The sequence below is a fragment of the Aethalodelphis obliquidens genome, unplaced genomic scaffold, assembly GCF_003676395.1.
Source record: "Aethalodelphis obliquidens isolate GAN/ISIS:26980383/991018 unplaced genomic scaffold, ASM367639v1 scaffold31, whole genome shotgun sequence".
In the NCBI taxonomy this organism is placed as follows: Eukaryota; Metazoa; Chordata; class Mammalia; order Artiodactyla; family Delphinidae; genus Aethalodelphis; species Aethalodelphis obliquidens.
In genome coordinates this window covers 7,006,535-7,023,543 of record NW_020837975.1, presented here as the reverse complement: position 1 = coordinate 7,023,543, position 17,009 = coordinate 7,006,535, and the positions used below count along the sequence as shown (strand labels likewise).

Sequence of the window (17,009 nt, the reverse complement as noted above, 5' to 3'; positions counted from 1 at the left end):
CCCTAGATGCGCAGTGATTGAGAGTCCACCTGCCGATGCAGGGGACATGGGTTCGTGGCCCGTTCCGGGAAGATCCCACATGCCGTGGAGCGGCTGGGCCCGTGAGCCATGGCCGCTGAGCCTGCGCGTCCGGAGCCTGTGCTCCACAACGGGAGAGGCCACAACAGTGAGAGGCCCGTGTAACGCAAAAAAAAAAAAAATGAAGACAGCCTAAGAGACCTTTGGGACAACATTAAACGCAACAACATTCGCACTATAGGGGTCCCAGAGGAGAAGAGAGAGAGAAAGGATGCAAGAAAATATTTGAAGAGATTATAGTCGAAAACTTCCCTAACGTGGGAAAGAAAATAGCCACCTAAGTCCAGGAAACTCAGCTAGTCCCATACAGGATAAACCCAAGGAGAAACACGCTGAGACACATAGTAATCAAATTGGCAAAATTAAAGACAAAGAAAAATGATTGAAAGCAGTAAGGGAAAAACGACAAATAACATACAAGGGAACTCCCATAAGGTTAACAGCTGATTTCTCAGCAGAAACTCTACAAGCCAGAAGGGAGTGGCATGATATACTTAAAGTGATGAAAGGGAGAAACCTACAACTAATTTTACTCTACCCGGCAAGGATCTCATTCAGATTCGATGGAGAAATCAAAAGCTTTACAGACAAGCAAAAGCTAAGAGAATTCAGCTCTACAACAAATGCTAAAGGAACTTCTCTAAGTGGGAAACACAAGAGAAGAAAAGGCCCTACAAAAACAAACCCACAACAATTAAGAAAATGGTCATAGGAACATACATATCGATAATTACCTTAAACGTGAATGGATTAAATGCTCCAACCAAAAGACACAGGCTTGCTGAATGGATACAAAAACAAGACCCATATATATGCTGTCTACAAGAGACCCACTTCAGACCTAGGGACACATACAGACTGAAAGTGAGGGGATGGAAAAAGATATTCCATGCAAATGGCAATCAAAAGAAAGCTGAAGTAGCAATACTCATATCAGGTAAAATAGACTTTAAAATAAAGAATATTACAAGAGACAAGGAAGGACACTACATAATGATCAAGGGATCAATCCAAGAAGAAGATATAACAATTATAAATATATATGCACCCAACATAGGAGCACCTCAGTACATAAGGCAACTGCTAACAGCGGTAAAAGAGGAAATCCACAATAACACAGTAATAGTGGGGAACTTGTAACACCTCACTTACACCAATGGACAGATCATCCAAAATGAAAATAAATAAGGAAACACAAGCTTTAAATGACAAAATAGAACAGATAGATTTAATTGATATTTATAGGACATTCCATCCAAAAACAGCAGATTACACTTTCTTCTCAAGTGTGCATGGAACATTCTCCAGGATAGATCACATCTTGGGTCACAAATCAAGCCTCAGTAAATTTAAGAAAATTGAAATTATATCAAGCATCTTTTCTAACCACAACGCTATGAGATTAGAAATCAGTTACAGGGAAAAAACGTAAAAAACACAAACACATGGAGGCTAAACAATACGTTACTAAATAACCAAGAGATCATTGAAGAAATCAAAGGGGAAATCAAAAAATACCTAGAGACAAATGACAATGAAAACACCACAATCCAAAACCTATGGGATGCAGCAAAAGCAGTTCTAAGAGGGAAGTTTATAGCTATACAAGCCTACCTCAAGAAACAAGAAAAATCTCAAATAAATAATCTAACCTTACACCTAAAGAAACTAGAGAAAGAAGAACAAGCAAAACCCAAAGTTAGCGAAGGAAAGAAATCATAAAGATTAGAGCAGAAATAACTGAAATAGAAACAAAGAAAACAGTAGCAAAGATCAATAAAACTAAAAGCTTGTTCTTTGAGAAGATAAACAAAATTGATAAACCATTAGCCAGACTCATCAAGAAAAAGACTGAGAGGACTCAAATCAATAAAATTAGAAATGAAAAAGAAGTTACAACAGACACCACAGAAATACAAAGCATCCTAAGAGCCTACTACAAGCAACTCTATGGCAATAAAATGGACAACCTGGAAGAAATGGACAAATTCTTAGAAAGATATAACCTTCCAAGACTGAACCAAGAAGAAATAGAAAATATGAACAGACCAGTCACAAGTAATGAAATTGAAACTGTGATTAAAAATCTTCCAACAAACAAAAGTCCCGGACCAGATGGCTTCACAGGTGAATTCTATCAAACATTTAGAGAAGAGCTAACACCCATCCTTCTCAAATGCTTCCAAAAAATTGCAGAGGAAGGAAAACTCCTAAACTCATTCTATGAGCCCACCATCACCCTGATACCAAAACCAGACAAACATACTACAAAAAAAGAAAATTACAGACCAATATCACTGATGAATATAGATGCAAAAATCCTCAACGAAATACTAGCAAACAGAATCCAACAACACATTAAAAGGATCATACACCATGATCAAGTGGGATTTATCCCAGGGATGCAAGGATTCTTCAGTATATGCAAATCAATCAATGTGATACACCATATTAACAAATTGAAGAAGAAAAACCATATGACAATCTCAATAGATGCAGAAAAAGCTTTTGACAAAATTCAACACCCATTTATGATAAAAACTCTCCAGAAGATGGGCATAGAGGGAACCTACCTCAACATAATAAAGGCCATATATGACAAACCCACAACAAACATCATTTTCAATGGTGAAAAACTGAAAGCATTTCCTCTAAGATCAGGAACAAGACAAGGATGTCCACTCTTACTGCTGTTATTCAACATACTTTTGGAAGTCCTAGCCTTGGCAATCAGAGAAGAAAAAGAAATAAAAGGAATACAAATTGGAAAAGAAGAAGTAAAACTGTCACCGTTTGCAGATGACATGATACTCTACATAGAGAATCCTAAAGATGCCACCAGAAAACTACTAGAGCTAATCAATGAATTTGGTAAAGTAGCAGGATACAAAATCAATGCACAGAAATATGCTGCATTCCTATACACTAATGATGAAAAATCTGAAAGAGAAATTAAGGAAACACCCATTTACCATTGCAACAAAAAGAATTAAATGCCTAGGAATAATCCTACCTGGGAAGACAGAAGACCTGTATGCAGAAAACTATAAGACCCTGATGAAAGAAATTAAAGATGATACAGATGGAGAGATATACCATGTTCTTGGATTGGAAGAATCAATATTGTGAAAATGACTGTACTACCCAAAGCAATATACAGATTCAATGCAATCCCTGTCACATTACCAATGGCATTTTTTACAGAACTAGAACAAAAAATCTTAAAATTTGTATGGAGACACAAAAGACCCTGAATAGCCAAAGCAGTCCTGAGAGAAAAAGACAGAGCTGGAGGAATCAGACTCTCTGACTTCAGACTATACTACAAAGCTACAGTAATCAAGACAATATGGTACTGGCACAAAAACAGAAACAAAGATCAATGGAACAAGATAGGAAGCCCAGAGGTAAACCCACACACCTATGGTCAACTAATCTATGACAAAGGAGGCAAGGATATACAATGGAGAAAAGACAGTCTCTTCAATAAGTGGTGCTGGAAAAACTGGACAGCTACATGTAAAAGAATGAAATTGAACATTCCCTAACACCATACACAAAAATAAACTCAAAATCGATTAGAGACCTAGATGTAAGACCAGACACTATAAAACTCTTAGAGGAAAACATAAGAAGAACACTCTTTGACATAAATCACAGCAAGATCTTTTTTGATCCACCTCCTAGAGTAATGGAAATAAAAACAAAAATAAACAAATAAACAAACTTAGAAGCTTTTGCACAGCAAAGGAAACCATAAACAAGATGAAAAGACAACCCTCAGAATGGGAGAAAATATTTGCATACGAATTAACAGACAAAGGATTAATTTCCAAAATATATAAACAGCTCATGCAACTCGATATTAAAAAAACAAACAACCCAATCCAAAAAGGGGCAGAAGACCTAAATAGACATTTCTCCAAAGAAGACATACAGATGGCTAAGAAGCACATGAAAAGCTGCTCAACATCACTAATTATTAGAGAAATGCAATGAGGTGTCACCTCACACCAGTTAGAATGGGCTTCATCAGAAAATCTATGAAAAACAAATGCTGGAGAGGGTGTGGAGAAAAGGGAACCCTCTTGCACTGTTGGTGGGAATGTAAACTGATACCGTCACTATGGAGAACAGTATGGAGGTTCCTTAAAAAAGTAAAAATAGAATTACCATATGACCCTGCAATCCCACTACTTGGCATATACCCAGAGAATTTCACAATTTAAAAAGACACATGCATCCCAGTGTTCATTGCAGCACTGTTTACAATAGCCACATTATGGAAGCAACCTGAATGCCCATTGACAGACGAATGGATAAAGATGTGGCACACATATATGATGGAATATTACTCAGCCATAAAAAGGAACGAAATTGGGTCATTTGTTGAGATGTGGATGGATCTAGAGACTGTCATACAGAGTGAAGTAAGTCAGAAGGAGGAAAACAAATATTGTATATTAACGCATACATGTTGAACCTAGAAAAATGGTACAGATGAACTGGTTTGCAGGGCAGAAATTGAGACACAGATGTAGAGAACAAACGTATGGACACCAAGGCGGGAAAGCTGTGGGAGGGGGTGATGAATTGGGTGATTAGGATTGACATGTATACACTGATGTGTATAAAATTGATGATTAATTTTAAAAAAGTGTGAGGATTTGTGTCTGGTGTAGATGCTCAGGTTTCAGTGACTTGTTCTTTGCTAAGTGTGCTCTGATTGTATTCCAGCAGGACCAGGTGCACAATGTAAAATTAAAGGCTGCTGTACATCAGGGGAAAGTATGGGCTTCCTTAGAGCTCGACTGAAAGCGAGACCCTTTTCAAAGCTGTAGACATTCATCAAAACTACTTTAACAGGGGCTTCCCTGGTGCGCAGTGGTTGAGAGTCCGCCTGCCGATGCAGGGGACACGGGTTTGTGCCCCGGTCCGGGAAGATCCCACATGCCGCGGAGCGGCTGGACCCGTGAGCCATGGCCGCTGAGCCTGCGCATCCGGAGCCTGTAGTCCGCAACGGGAGAGGCCACAACAGTGAGAGGCCCGCGTACCGCAAAAAAAAAAAAAAAAAGTACTTTAACAGAGAGAGGTTTGATATTATTTAGTCATAAGGGAGGCCTCTTAGGTTCCTCAGCCTGTGCTAATACTTCCTTATTGTCAAAGAATTTACTGTCTGATTACTTAGATGTGACTAGCTCATAGGAAAGAATGAGACCAGTAAAGATGGAATATATTGAGTTCCAGTTGAGTTTTAAGTGTTCTTGAGTTTGGAGGAAGGAGAAAACAATGAGGTTTGGAGTAGCCAGGAAAATGATACCTTGGTGAATGATAGGTTCAAACTGGGACTTCCCTGGCAGTCCAATGGTTAGAACTCTGCATTTCCACTGCAGGGGGCACAGGTTCAATCCCTGGTCAGGGAACTAAAATCCCACATGACATGCAGTGCGGCCAAGGGAAAAAAAAAAAGAAAGAAATGATAGATTCAAACCGAATTGGAGGGAAAAGGAGTCACATGCAGGAAGGCCCAGAGGCATTCACAGGCAGGGTGTGTTCAGGGGACACTGGCCAGCCTGATTGTGGTGAGTGAGGTGTGCTTAAAGAGGATGGGGTGAATTTTGGAGGAAGACCTTTGAAAGCCAAGCAAAGAAGAGTTCACCTTTAATGTGAGAGGAATCAGAGTACTAACAATGCTTTTGAGCAGGGGGGTGGCAAGATGAAACCAAATATGGCTGAAGGAAAGACAGTTTATTCTCCCTCAATCAGCCAGCCATTGGCTGGGGTGGAGGTGGGGGGAGGTGATACTGTGAATTAATTGTAAGAGAGGTTGGGGAGACAGTGGCATGTAAGGAAAGTGTACAGGAGCTTGAATGGAAATTCTGAGAGGAAGTGGGACCAGCAGCCTCACCCTGTGCCTCAGGACTCCCATAGTACAGCACCAATGGCCACATGGCTGGGAACTTGGATAAGTGTTCTCTCCTTTTAGGTGTTCTCCCCAGTGAGACTCTTACCACTTCTTTCTTCCTTTCTAGGAATCTCCTCTACCCTAAGAGATGGCCATGAGAGAGCCTGCATCTCATCTGGATTCTAGCACACTTGCTATTACATGAGATCTTGGGGACTAGAATTTCAAATAGCAAATAGCCTTTTCTGAAGTTTTTAATGAAAGGGAAGTCAAACTCAACCAACATCCTTCATCTCCTTGTAGGACTTTAAATAATATCTTTTCATTCACAATTATGTTTGAGTTTTATTCTTCCTGGTGATTTTCTTGATTTGTCAGGGGGTGGGTGAAGGCTCTGGGAGTTCCCTTTGGCCATGGGGAGCTTGAGGGGATGGGAGGATGAATGACAGAGGAAGAATGGAAGGAGGATGGAGGATGTCTGGAGGGAGGATGGAAAGGTGGATGATGGAGGAAGAACAGAGGATGGATGCATGGCAAAGGATTGGATGGGTGGTTAGAGGGAGGATGGATGGATAGATGCGAAGGTCCCCAGCAGGACTGTAGAAGTTAGTTAAGAGCAACAGAAAAACTGTGTTATAGAGATAAGTATAAAAAATGCTTTTACAGGGCTTTTAAAACAACATTTCACCACGCTTATAACTGAGTTACGCTTTTAAGCACAACTTTGGCACAATCAGAAGGCTGTGAACTGAGCCTGCCCCATGAGCAGCCTTCATGCATAAAAGTACGTTTATTTTCTTTTCTTTGGCTTGTTCTCATACTTTTCTTCAGCCACTGCATCTTTGAAATTTTGAGGACAGTCACATGAAAGTGGCTTGGACACCAGTGTTAAAGCATCTGCAGAAGTTCCCATCATGATGATCTGGCCCTGATGATATTCCACCAGCAAGCCTTCTTGTGCGGTCAGCATCCATCGAGGGAAGGGCGCTGCTTTGAGTGCTCCTGAGAGAAGAGTCCTCATTGCCCTGCCCATTACTCCAGTACAGACTTGATTTCTAATTAATGAGAGACAAGTGGGTTCGATCAGGGCTTGGTCAGTCTCTGGCCCTTGCCAGCCAAGCCAGCCCCATGAGCAGGGCCTCACCACACCATGTTTGCAGTACAGGATCAGGACAGAACTTAATACTAAACCCTGTATTCTTCTGTGTTTGCATTCAGTGTACATAAATGATACAAAAGGAGCACTAGGTGGGCGAAGCGCCGCCTGGGACTGGCCCAGGAAATGAGAAAGGAGGAGGAGGGCCCTTGTGGTTATCTGATGCTGCCATCAGTATACACCTCGAGAGCGTATTATTTCACAGTCATGCAGCAAACGCTCCTCTCTTTTTATTAACCAGTGTGAACCTTTTTATTTATCTAAATCAAATCACAAATAAAAGCAAAATAAGACAGGTATGTGAAAGTTTTCATGTTGTGGTGCTTTATCTAAACAGGCTTTCATATAGAAAGAGTACCCTCAAAAGCCCTCGTAAGACATTGTTGTTTCATTAGGAATTTTAGCCTTCTTTTTTTTTTTCTCCTGGAAGGTTAAACAGAGATGGCTCAGCAGTGCAGAGTATTTCACAGTTCATTCATTCATTTTACTGACACTTGTGTCTTACTATGTGCAAGGTACAAATAACTGGCAGAAACAGGTTTCACTGGACTTTCCTGACGGTCAGTCCAGTGGTTAAGACTGTACTTCTAATGCAGGGGGTGCGGGTTCGATCCCTGGTCGGGGAACTAGGATCCCACGTGCCACGTGCATGGTACAGCCAAAAAAAGAAAAAAAAAGAAAAAAAGAAACAGGTTCCACTGTCGTAAAAGGGCAGCTTTCTCCTCTGATAGCACTGTACTCCCTACTGCTGAACATTGATGAGTAAACGTCTAAAAATATTCTAGCTGAGGGACTTCCCTGGTGGTCCAGTGGGTAAGACTCCATGCTCCCAGTGCAGGGGGCCCGGGTTCAATCCCTGGTCAGGGAACTAGATCCCACGTGCATGCCAAAACTAAGAAATGCTCATGCTGCAACTAAAGATCCCTCATGCTGCAACTAAACATGCTGCAATGAAGATCCCATGTGCTGCAACTAAGACCCAGCGCAGCCTAAATAAATAAATAATTTTTTTAAAAGTTCTTTAAAAAAATACATTCTATCTGAAACAAAATAGTTTCCTGTTTTTTTAGTACTCCTTTTTGGAAAAGTTATTTTGATTTCTGTATAATTTTAGGAAGAACTTTTAAGTTATTGTAGGTACCCACTCACATAAGATCAGTGATAACCAAATCACCGGCTGGGAGTGACTCTACTATTCCACAGGGGCAACTATAAACTACTGTGGAAAACAAATCAAAAAGATAGTTTTTATTTTTAGTTTGCTTTGAGGACAGGCCCACAAGTACTGGATCTTAAATTGTCCTTTCAGGAGATTGTGATGAGTGAAACTGAGCTTGCTTGTCTTTTATGTCTATAAGTGTTCTCCTTTAAAAATATTTTAGAAAATTAGCCAAATTATGACTCACAGTAGTTATTCCATTGCGGAAGTTCAGCTCAGGACCTGGCCCCACTACCGTAATCATTCAGCTGGCTTGAGGCCAAGGTCTCTTCCCAGACACCCATGAGTAGGGAGGCCCCTCTGTCTTAGCTGGCAGGTATGGAGCTCCCATGCTTTAAGAGGGCTCACCTGCCCTGTAGCCAAGTCGAATTTAGGTCCCAGGGCTCACAGCCATGACAGCTGTTCAGTGAAAGCTTAGGGAAGACTGAGGCAAACAGGCAACACCTCAACCCCTGTGGACCTAAAACCTGTCTCTCCTTCGCCAGGAACACTTTCTTGTCCCCTAGCAGATGTGGGGCTACTCCCAAGAAATGTAGCCTTTGAAAAGCCATTTCTGTGCAAGTTGACCCTGGGGAGCTGCTCTTTAGACCTGGAGTCAGATAGAGGAGTTCTTTTCTTGGCTTGGTCATTTACACCTTCTATTAATATGCATAAATCCGGCCTTGCTGCTAGTCCCTATGTGGTGAGAGGTGAATCCTCATAGAGAAGAGGGTGGTCTTCTGCATCAAACTAACTTGAGTTTTGTAATCATGCTGCGATGGCCTCCATTTCTGCTTGTAAGAGTTTAATTCAGGGCTTTGTGTGGTACCATCTGATGCATCCATCCCTTGATCTGTTTTCCTTATTAGTGGCACACCTGTTATAGGAGAGATATCAAGGATGCCACCAGGTTAATGAAAATGTTTGGCATTTGCTTTTCCTGTGGGTAAAATTTGAAGAGTTGTTAGGCTCCAGAAGACAGTGAACACTATCTGTATTGCCAAACCCTACTTTTGGGCTTGGGTTGGAGACATTAGGCACCAGAACCTGTTACACGGGGTCTTGGAACTCCAGTGGAACCTGAAATGTGGATGGGCATCGCGTTTCAAATATACCTTCATCCCACTCTTAAGAAAGGCACTTCCTGCTTGGCCTCCTGCCATCGGATGCCCTGGACAAGCTGTTCTTGGAATCTCCGCCAGGCTTTTTCTCTATAACTGGTGTTGCATTGCCTGTGTTCTATGATCCACTTGTGACACCTGTAATCCTGCATGTGGGGAGTCTAGATGATAAAGTAATTCTGAGATAGAATTGGCTCCCTCTCTCTTCCTTGAAGTGATAGTAATTTATTTGGGGGGGAAGGAAAATAGAGCTTGTCCCTCAAGCCATGTTTCTGCGCCAGTTAAACATCAACAACTCCAATATGCCATTCTCTGGATGAAAGGGAATTAGATAGCATTTTTCTTTCCAAAAGGCACAGCACCTCAGTCAATAAATAGAGGATCAACATTAATTCTTAATCTAAGCTAGTTAAATACTACATTGAATGGTCTAAGGGCCAGGGCATTCAGGGGGAAATCTGAAAATGCCCATGTCTGTATTGCTCTCTCTGCCAATTGCATGGGATCCATTTATCTGTAAAATGGGAATGCACGACAGCTCCTTGGCAAAGTCATGAACTCCCTTCTCCAAGCATTCCAGACAAGTCACAAGGCTAGTGCTTGCTTTATAAAGGCCTATGTGAAGAGTGTGGAGCTTTGGTCTGGAAAGCAGGTAAATTTAGGGTAAAGGGGGAAAAAATTCATAGAAAACAAATGCTGTTTGTTTTTCTACTTTCTTTTCTCTGTGCGTGTTTTCCTGCACAAAGACTTTTGAGCGTCTTACTGGTTCTAAATCGTATGGGAATCTGAGCCTTTGTTGCTCTCCTTGGATTGTTGGGATGAATGAATGTTGGTTGGGAAGTACTGAGGGCAGCTTGTGGTTTTTTTTGTTTGTTTGTTTTTTGTTTGCGGTACGCGTGCCTCTCACTGTTGTGGCCTCTCCCGTTGCGGAGCACAGGCTCCGGACGCGCAGGCTCAGCGGCCATGGCTCACGGGCCCAACCGCTCCGCAGCCTGTGGGATCATCCCGGACCGGGGCACGAACCCGCGTCCCCTGCATCGGCAGGTGGACTCTCAGCCACTGTGCCACCAGGGAAGCCCAGCAGCTTGTTTTAAGCTTCTTTAATTTCCATCTCTGGGGCCTGTGACCCTCCAACCAGGCCCCACAAAATGGAGTCTGAGAGCCTTTAGCTGGTCCGGCCCACACTTGTTTGAGTGGGTGGGTCTGTGACTACTGACATGGTTACAGTCTCAGCTCGCCTGCTGGAGATATGGTTGACTCGGGGCTGGCAAACGTGACATTTTAACCACCACTGCTTTGCTTACCAGCTCTGTGCTCTTGATCAGGTTACCTCACCTCTCTGAGCTTGGAGAGCATACTTGTCTCAGTTTATCTTTGTGAGAATTAAAGAGAACATGTTCAAGTGCTCCAGCAGCACCTGGCGGCACGTAGTTGATGCTTTTTCAGTGTTGGCCTGCCTGTCTCCCACATTCACCTCTTCAGTGATGCCACCAAGCAGCTTGAGGCCTATTTCTGGTCTCTTGAGGCTTTTTATGGAGGGAGAAAAAAAAAGACAAAAGCAATTTCAGTGCTTTCCACTGAAAAAAACTGGGAACTTTAATCTCATGCTCCCTATTTTTGGCAGCTTTGACCTCTGGTCTAAATAAGCATGACCAAAGGGCATTTTTTTCTTAGAACACTGTTTTTCAACCTCCTGAGCTAGGTACTTTATGTCAGCTCCTAGAACCTTAAATCTGGAAGTTTTAGGGAGGAATCTGAGATCCTATGAGGGGAAGGGACTTTATTCATGGTCATTTGGTGTGCTAGTGCAAAGCGGGGATCAGAACCCAGATCTCCTTCTCCCACTTCTGCGTGACCCGCAGCCCATTGCAGTGACAACTGTGAAGGTTGTGCATCTCTAGCTGACCACTCCCAGGGAGCCCAGCCTCTTCTGGGACCTGGGAGGCTGTGACCAGATGGATGGCATGACGCAGACACTTGTGTCCCCAGGCCTAAGCGGCTGTTTAAAAACTTGGTTTGGAAGGGCCAATATTCTTGTGACTTCGAAGGGTCTGGCACTCCAGGTAGTAGTCTGAGAAATACCTGTTCTCTTTCAATTATTAATTCAACAGTATTTGCCAGGTGCTTGCTCAGGGACAGGTGCCATGCTAAGTGCTAGAGAGATGGCAGCAAACAAAGTCATACTGGAAAGGGATTCTAATCATTGGCAACCCTGCAACCCTGCACTTACATTTCTTTTCAAAGACAAGTGTCAGTTTTAAAAGATAATCAAATTCTGACTGTCCACATCTTACCAAGCTAATGGAAAATGTCATCTGTCATTCTTGTGCCTCCTCACCCCAGTTGTGCCTAGATTCAGGATTCTTACTTAACGTAGTTGTCAAGCATCGGGAAACCCCTCTGGTCATTTGTCATGATTATGGCTGTGCCACCTGCTCTCCGTACCCATTTGGTCCCCTTGGTCCAAGGGCCCTCTGCTTCTGGGCCAGGTTGGGGTGTAGGACCTTTAGTGAGGCTGGTTACCAGTTACCTTTGCCCTTCCAGGTCTTGGCATTGACTGGGTCTTTTCAAGGAGCACACTCCACAGAGGTGTGAAGGTGGAGGGAGGCACAAGACATCCTCCAGCAAGTTTGTGTGGCCACTTTTGGTGTTGGCACATCTTGGTGTCTCATTCTTAACATAAGGGAAAAGTGAGACTATGATGCCTTCTCCACCAGCCAAGCAGCATAGAAAACACCTTTGGGAATTTGGAGTAAACCTTATCATCATGTGGCAAGGGAGAGGCAATGTGAAGAGAGCAAAGATCAGACTTGGGTTTGAATCTTGGCTCTGCCTTTTACTACCCATGTGGCTTTGAACAAGTCTCCTAATGTCTGCAGTCAGATAGGCATCAGTCAAATGAGTGTAATAATACACCTAAAGACAGTGTATGCAGACCCCCTGCTGCCATGTCTGCACTAGGTGCCCGGTGGACGGTTGCTTTTTCTGCTCCAGTGTGTGTGTTGTTGATATAAGTGCCACCAGCCAGCAGTAGCCTGCACCTGAGGTTAAGGGTGCAGAAAGTGGTGTCCAAGGATCTTTAGCAGAGAGGTTAAGATGTTGTCAAGAAGGAGGGCAGGCTTTGTGACCTGGGTGGAGGAAAGTTGGCACCAGTTGATCTAGAATTTGAAAGATGAAGAATCTCTCCACCAGCCTCCCCTCTCTTGGATGGTGTGTTTGCAGGAGAACACTTAGCAAAAGCTTGAAATATGCTGATATGTGGCCTTCTGAAGATTTGCATGGCAAGGACAACCCTCAAGCCTTGTTTGTGCCTTGGAGCTTCCTTCTGGCTCACTGGGAACCGTAGATTCTTTTACTTGGTTTGGTTGTCACATTGTACCTGCTGTGTCTGCCATCACTGACTGTGTTCACTCTCTTCCAGGGGCTCCACGGGCCTTACCCCTTCGGCCAGTCTTAAACGGGTGTCAGCAAGAAGAAAAATTAACAAAAGACAGAAGGCTTGACTCTGGGGGGGAGGGCAAGGGGTTCCTCTGGATTGCAGACCACATCGCACGGACCCCTGGCTCTGACCCCCATCCTGGAAGAAGAGGAAGAATCAGAAAGACTAGTTTTGAGTAAACTCAGTGTGCGTGTGTGAATGCCGAGTCGCAGGAGTGGTGTTGAGGCTACCAAGAAGAAATCCATGCAGCCAGTTTGGGTTTTGTTTATTAGGTGTCAGTCTAACAAGTCATTAGGTTGCTCGGGAAGGAAAAAAATGTTTAAAATGGGGGAAAAAAGCCATCTTTTTAAACAAAAATTATTTTGCCTACAGACAGGTTGTAGTTTTGAGCACATGTTAATTTTTTCCCCTTTCCCCACTTTTTTTTTTTTTTAGATAAGGGATAACATGCTGTTTATAGAATGCTTGCTCTGGAAGCAATTCAGGTTCAAAACTGGCATGGCCTGCTTGGGGACTCTGCGGGTCAGTGCTATAGGAGGACACCTGCCGTGCCACCTGACTCCATGAGTCTCCAACCCCATTTGCTTTTAATGGTATCAGCCCATGAGTTATCACGCTTTTCCTCTTCTTTTCTCTTTAATCTTCTGTTGATTTACACCTTTGACATTTGTATTGGTCAGCCCTGTGGCTTGTTACCGTCAGAACCTCTCTGAAGACCAAACTTCCCTGTGTGGCCAGCAGAGGAAGCCTTGAGGACAGATCTCGGGTGACGTGGGAGTTTGTGAGGCTGAGAGGTGTCCTCCTGCACACACTTGTAACAATTCGAATTGCTTTCCTTCCATGTTTCTCTTGGCGGAGAGAAATGCCATCACGCTTACTGCTCTCTTGGATTCTTGGTGCACGGCGGCTCCACATTCACTCTGGGAACGCTGCCTCTGTGCTGCGTATATGTGTGTGCTGCGTGCACACACACACACGGGTGTTGGTGCAGCTCACCGGCGAGTGTGCAGCAGGCGAATGTGAAGGTGTCCCCTGCTTCTCTGTTGTCACACAACTCCCTTCCCTGTGTTTCTCTCCAGTTGTCCTTTGTGGCATTTTTGCAGCCTGTTAGTGGAGGCTGAGCTGTTAAGGTATGAAAATGTAGCCCCAGATGGGGAATTTGCCATGGGGAAGGGCCACGCTTACTGACTGCGTGATCTTGGAGACCACATTTTGCTGGGAATGAAAGGACCCCCGCCCTGAGCAGGATGCTTAGTTATTGGGAGGTGGCGGGCAAGGGACAGCCCAGCCGGAGCACAGGTTGATTGGCTGGCTGCTCACTGGGACAGGTAGCCCCACTGGCATCCTGTGGATTCCGAGCAGGTTGAGATGTGGATATCTCCATGGGAAGCTTAAACCAGGCCAGAACAGCTGTCTGCCAAAGATACAAGAATATGCAAAGTCCTTCTTCTCTTCTCACCCCCTCCTTCCCTCGAGTCTTGATTCGTTTGATAGCCGGGGATATGGATCTAGGGTGCGGTTGCTGGGTCACCTGCCTGTTACCACACCCCCACCCACCCCGGGGTTGTGAGACAGCAGGGAGTCCAGGTCGATGATTGGCTGCAAGGGGTCATATAGCCTGGGTGTGGGTGAGGGTCTGCCTGCCTGCCTGTCTCTGTTTGGGTGTCTGAGTTGCGAAAACATGTGTTGTTTGTTCCTCCTCATCCTCTTCTGAGACTGTTGTGTTTTCCAAGCTTGACTGTGAGAGAAAAGCTTGTATGAAATTCCCCCTTTGCCTCCCCACCTCCCCCCAAATAAAAGGGGGAATAAACATTGGTCCACTGGAGAAGCCCCAGGGGAGGGTGGAGACTGCCTGCTGAAAGGGCAGTGCAGCTGGGTCTGGGGCTGGACTAGAGCTCACACTGGAGCACCTACTTTCTATGCACACAAAGAGCACCCCATTCCCAGCAGAGCAGAGGTGCCCAGGCCACCACAGGTCCAAGCCAGGGGCTCACAATGGCTTTTTGTTTGAGGGCCCTATTGGGCCCAGACTGCCGCCACTGTTGGTGCCAACCTCCTGGGACGCCGCCACCCTGGAGCCCACACATGCCCAGCCGTTCTGCTCACTTGATAGCCCTCAAAGCATCACATCTCCATCTGCCCCTGCAGGATCATGGGAGGTTTTACGTCCCCTGGTTTCCAGGCTTCCTCATCTGCCCCACACTAGGTGCCCCTTCCCCTTTTCTCAGGAGGGGGTGCCTGCCGTTATTCAGCAGTGGCTTCATAGATCACCGTCAGTGGGTCTGGCCCTGCCAGAGGGATCCTGCGCCTCCTCTTGCTTTTAGGCAGTCTCACCTGGCAAGGTAGTTGTCCCAAGCACGTTGGCTTCCCTCCCAAGAACAAACCATTTCTGTACACAGCTTTGGAGAGGTGAGCTCCTTGCAGAGGCCAGAGCGAGTGCAAGCCATGGAGTAGGGGCGGAAGGAGTCCATGGTTCCCCCAAGACCTGGCGGCTGTTAGTACCATTCATCCTGCCTCTTCTCGCTAGTTTGGGTTCTGAGCAAGTCCTTAGAGCCCCTCTTTTCCACTGCCTGGTGGGGCGGCAAAGGCTACCCTCTCAGCCCCAGTAGTCTCAGTTCCTCTTGGACTCTTTACCAAATGACAGGCTGCCTCTGGGCAGGACCACCAGTGTCTGGCACCTGCGAGGTGAGGCAGGCACCATCCTTAAGGACCTGAGCCCAGTGGGGGAGGCAGAGGGGCTCAGGCTTGGGAGGAACCTGTCTGTGTGCACGGAGTGAGGTGTGTGTGGATGTGTGTGCACGCGTGCATGCTTTTTTTCTTTTTTTCCCATGGGGACAGTTGAATTTGGGGCATTTTCTACAAGAAACAGCCTTCTCTTCCCCCAGCAAGGACTGGCTGTTACCTAAAGTCCATCAAAGGCATTTCCAGCCAGGAGAGAACCTCACCAAGACAGCTGGAGTGGCCCGAGGGTGGCCAAGGTGGGAAGTGGGCATAAGAATAAGCACCTCCCCAAATTCAATGTGAGCCCCAGCGGGAGAGGGTGGTGGGGTTGCCAGGGCCCAGAACTGCAAGCTGATTCCCCACCCCACCCTGCCTCGCCTTTTCTTTGTTTCCTCGTGTGAATGCTGGAGCAGCAGTAGCTGCCGTCTCCACCTGGACAGTGGTGTGCGGCACGCAAGCTGGGTGGGTGTTTGTGGTGGGGCCTTATGGTGCCTGGGAGGAGATGAAGATGAGGAGGTTTTTCCTTACTGTGTAAATGAATATTTGTATGATTAAATTAACACACACCAAAAAAAACCCTGTTTTCATGTGTGTCAGTGAGTTTATTGCTCCCTGAAGCCCCTCTGTACCTGCTTGGCCCCCCAGTGGCTCTGTGATATGCGCTTTTTGGTCTCTGTGTCTCTCCTTCTTGCATATGGGAAAACTGAGACCCTGCAGTTCATTATATGTTTGTGAAATCAGTCCTGGGATTATCATTAAATCTGCTGCCGTTCCTGGTTTCCGGTGACCAGAAAAGTGAAACTCTTTCCAGTGGCCTCCCCAGGCTACCTACCATGCGTCTGTTGAGCACTACTCTATCCCCAGCACATAAGATGTACCGGCCAACTTAGTATCAGCCAGCAGGCATTGTGTGGGCACTTAACTGTGTGTCAGGCACAGCGCACAGGTGTGAATGCAGGAATTGCACAGGAAGAATGCAGAGCACCATGGGCATCTTCCTACTGGGGAAACAGACAAGGCCGAGTTGGGGAGTCCTCAGAGCCAGCTGGGACTAGATTTAGAAGAGGAAATGCATCTTTCTTTAGTGGTTCTGGTGGATTACGGATTAGGTACCTTTTTGCAGATTGGTCTGGGAGCCCGAGAGCCAGATAGGGACCACACTCCAGGCAGTTGACAAGCTAACTTGGATCCTACCCCCACGTACTTATGTGAGACAGGCCTATCACCTTGGCCTCCGGAGATGGGGAGGTGGGTTACACGGTGGTCCATAGCATGAAAGAAACTTAATTGATAAATACATCAGCAAATTGTGGGTTCACTGTATTCATCCCTTCATGTCTGTAGGAACTCAGAACTCAACTGTGTCCTCAGTCACATCATCACCCTTTCTG

General features: G+C 45.1%; 1 protein-coding gene across 4 annotated transcripts in view; it reads left to right on the top strand.

Annotated features, from left to right (window-relative positions):
* Positions 1-16,201, top strand: part of ILRUN (inflammation and lipid regulator with UBA-like and NBR1-like domains) — a 122,176-nt gene extending 105,975 nt beyond the window's left edge. For 2 of the 4 annotated variants that reach the window (XM_027127012.1, XM_027127010.1), the window contains exon 5: positions 12,880-16,201. In XM_027127012.1, coding sequence (XP_026982813.1) covers positions 12,880-12,915 — 36 coding nt within the window. In that variant the 3' untranslated portion in view covers positions 12,916-16,201. Of the gene's footprint in view, positions 1-6,110; positions 6,319-12,879 lie in introns of those variants that run through there. The other 2 variants (XM_027127013.1, XM_027127011.1) reach the window with 1 other exon arrangement.
* The last annotated feature ends 808 nt before the right edge of the window (positions 16,202-17,009 follow it).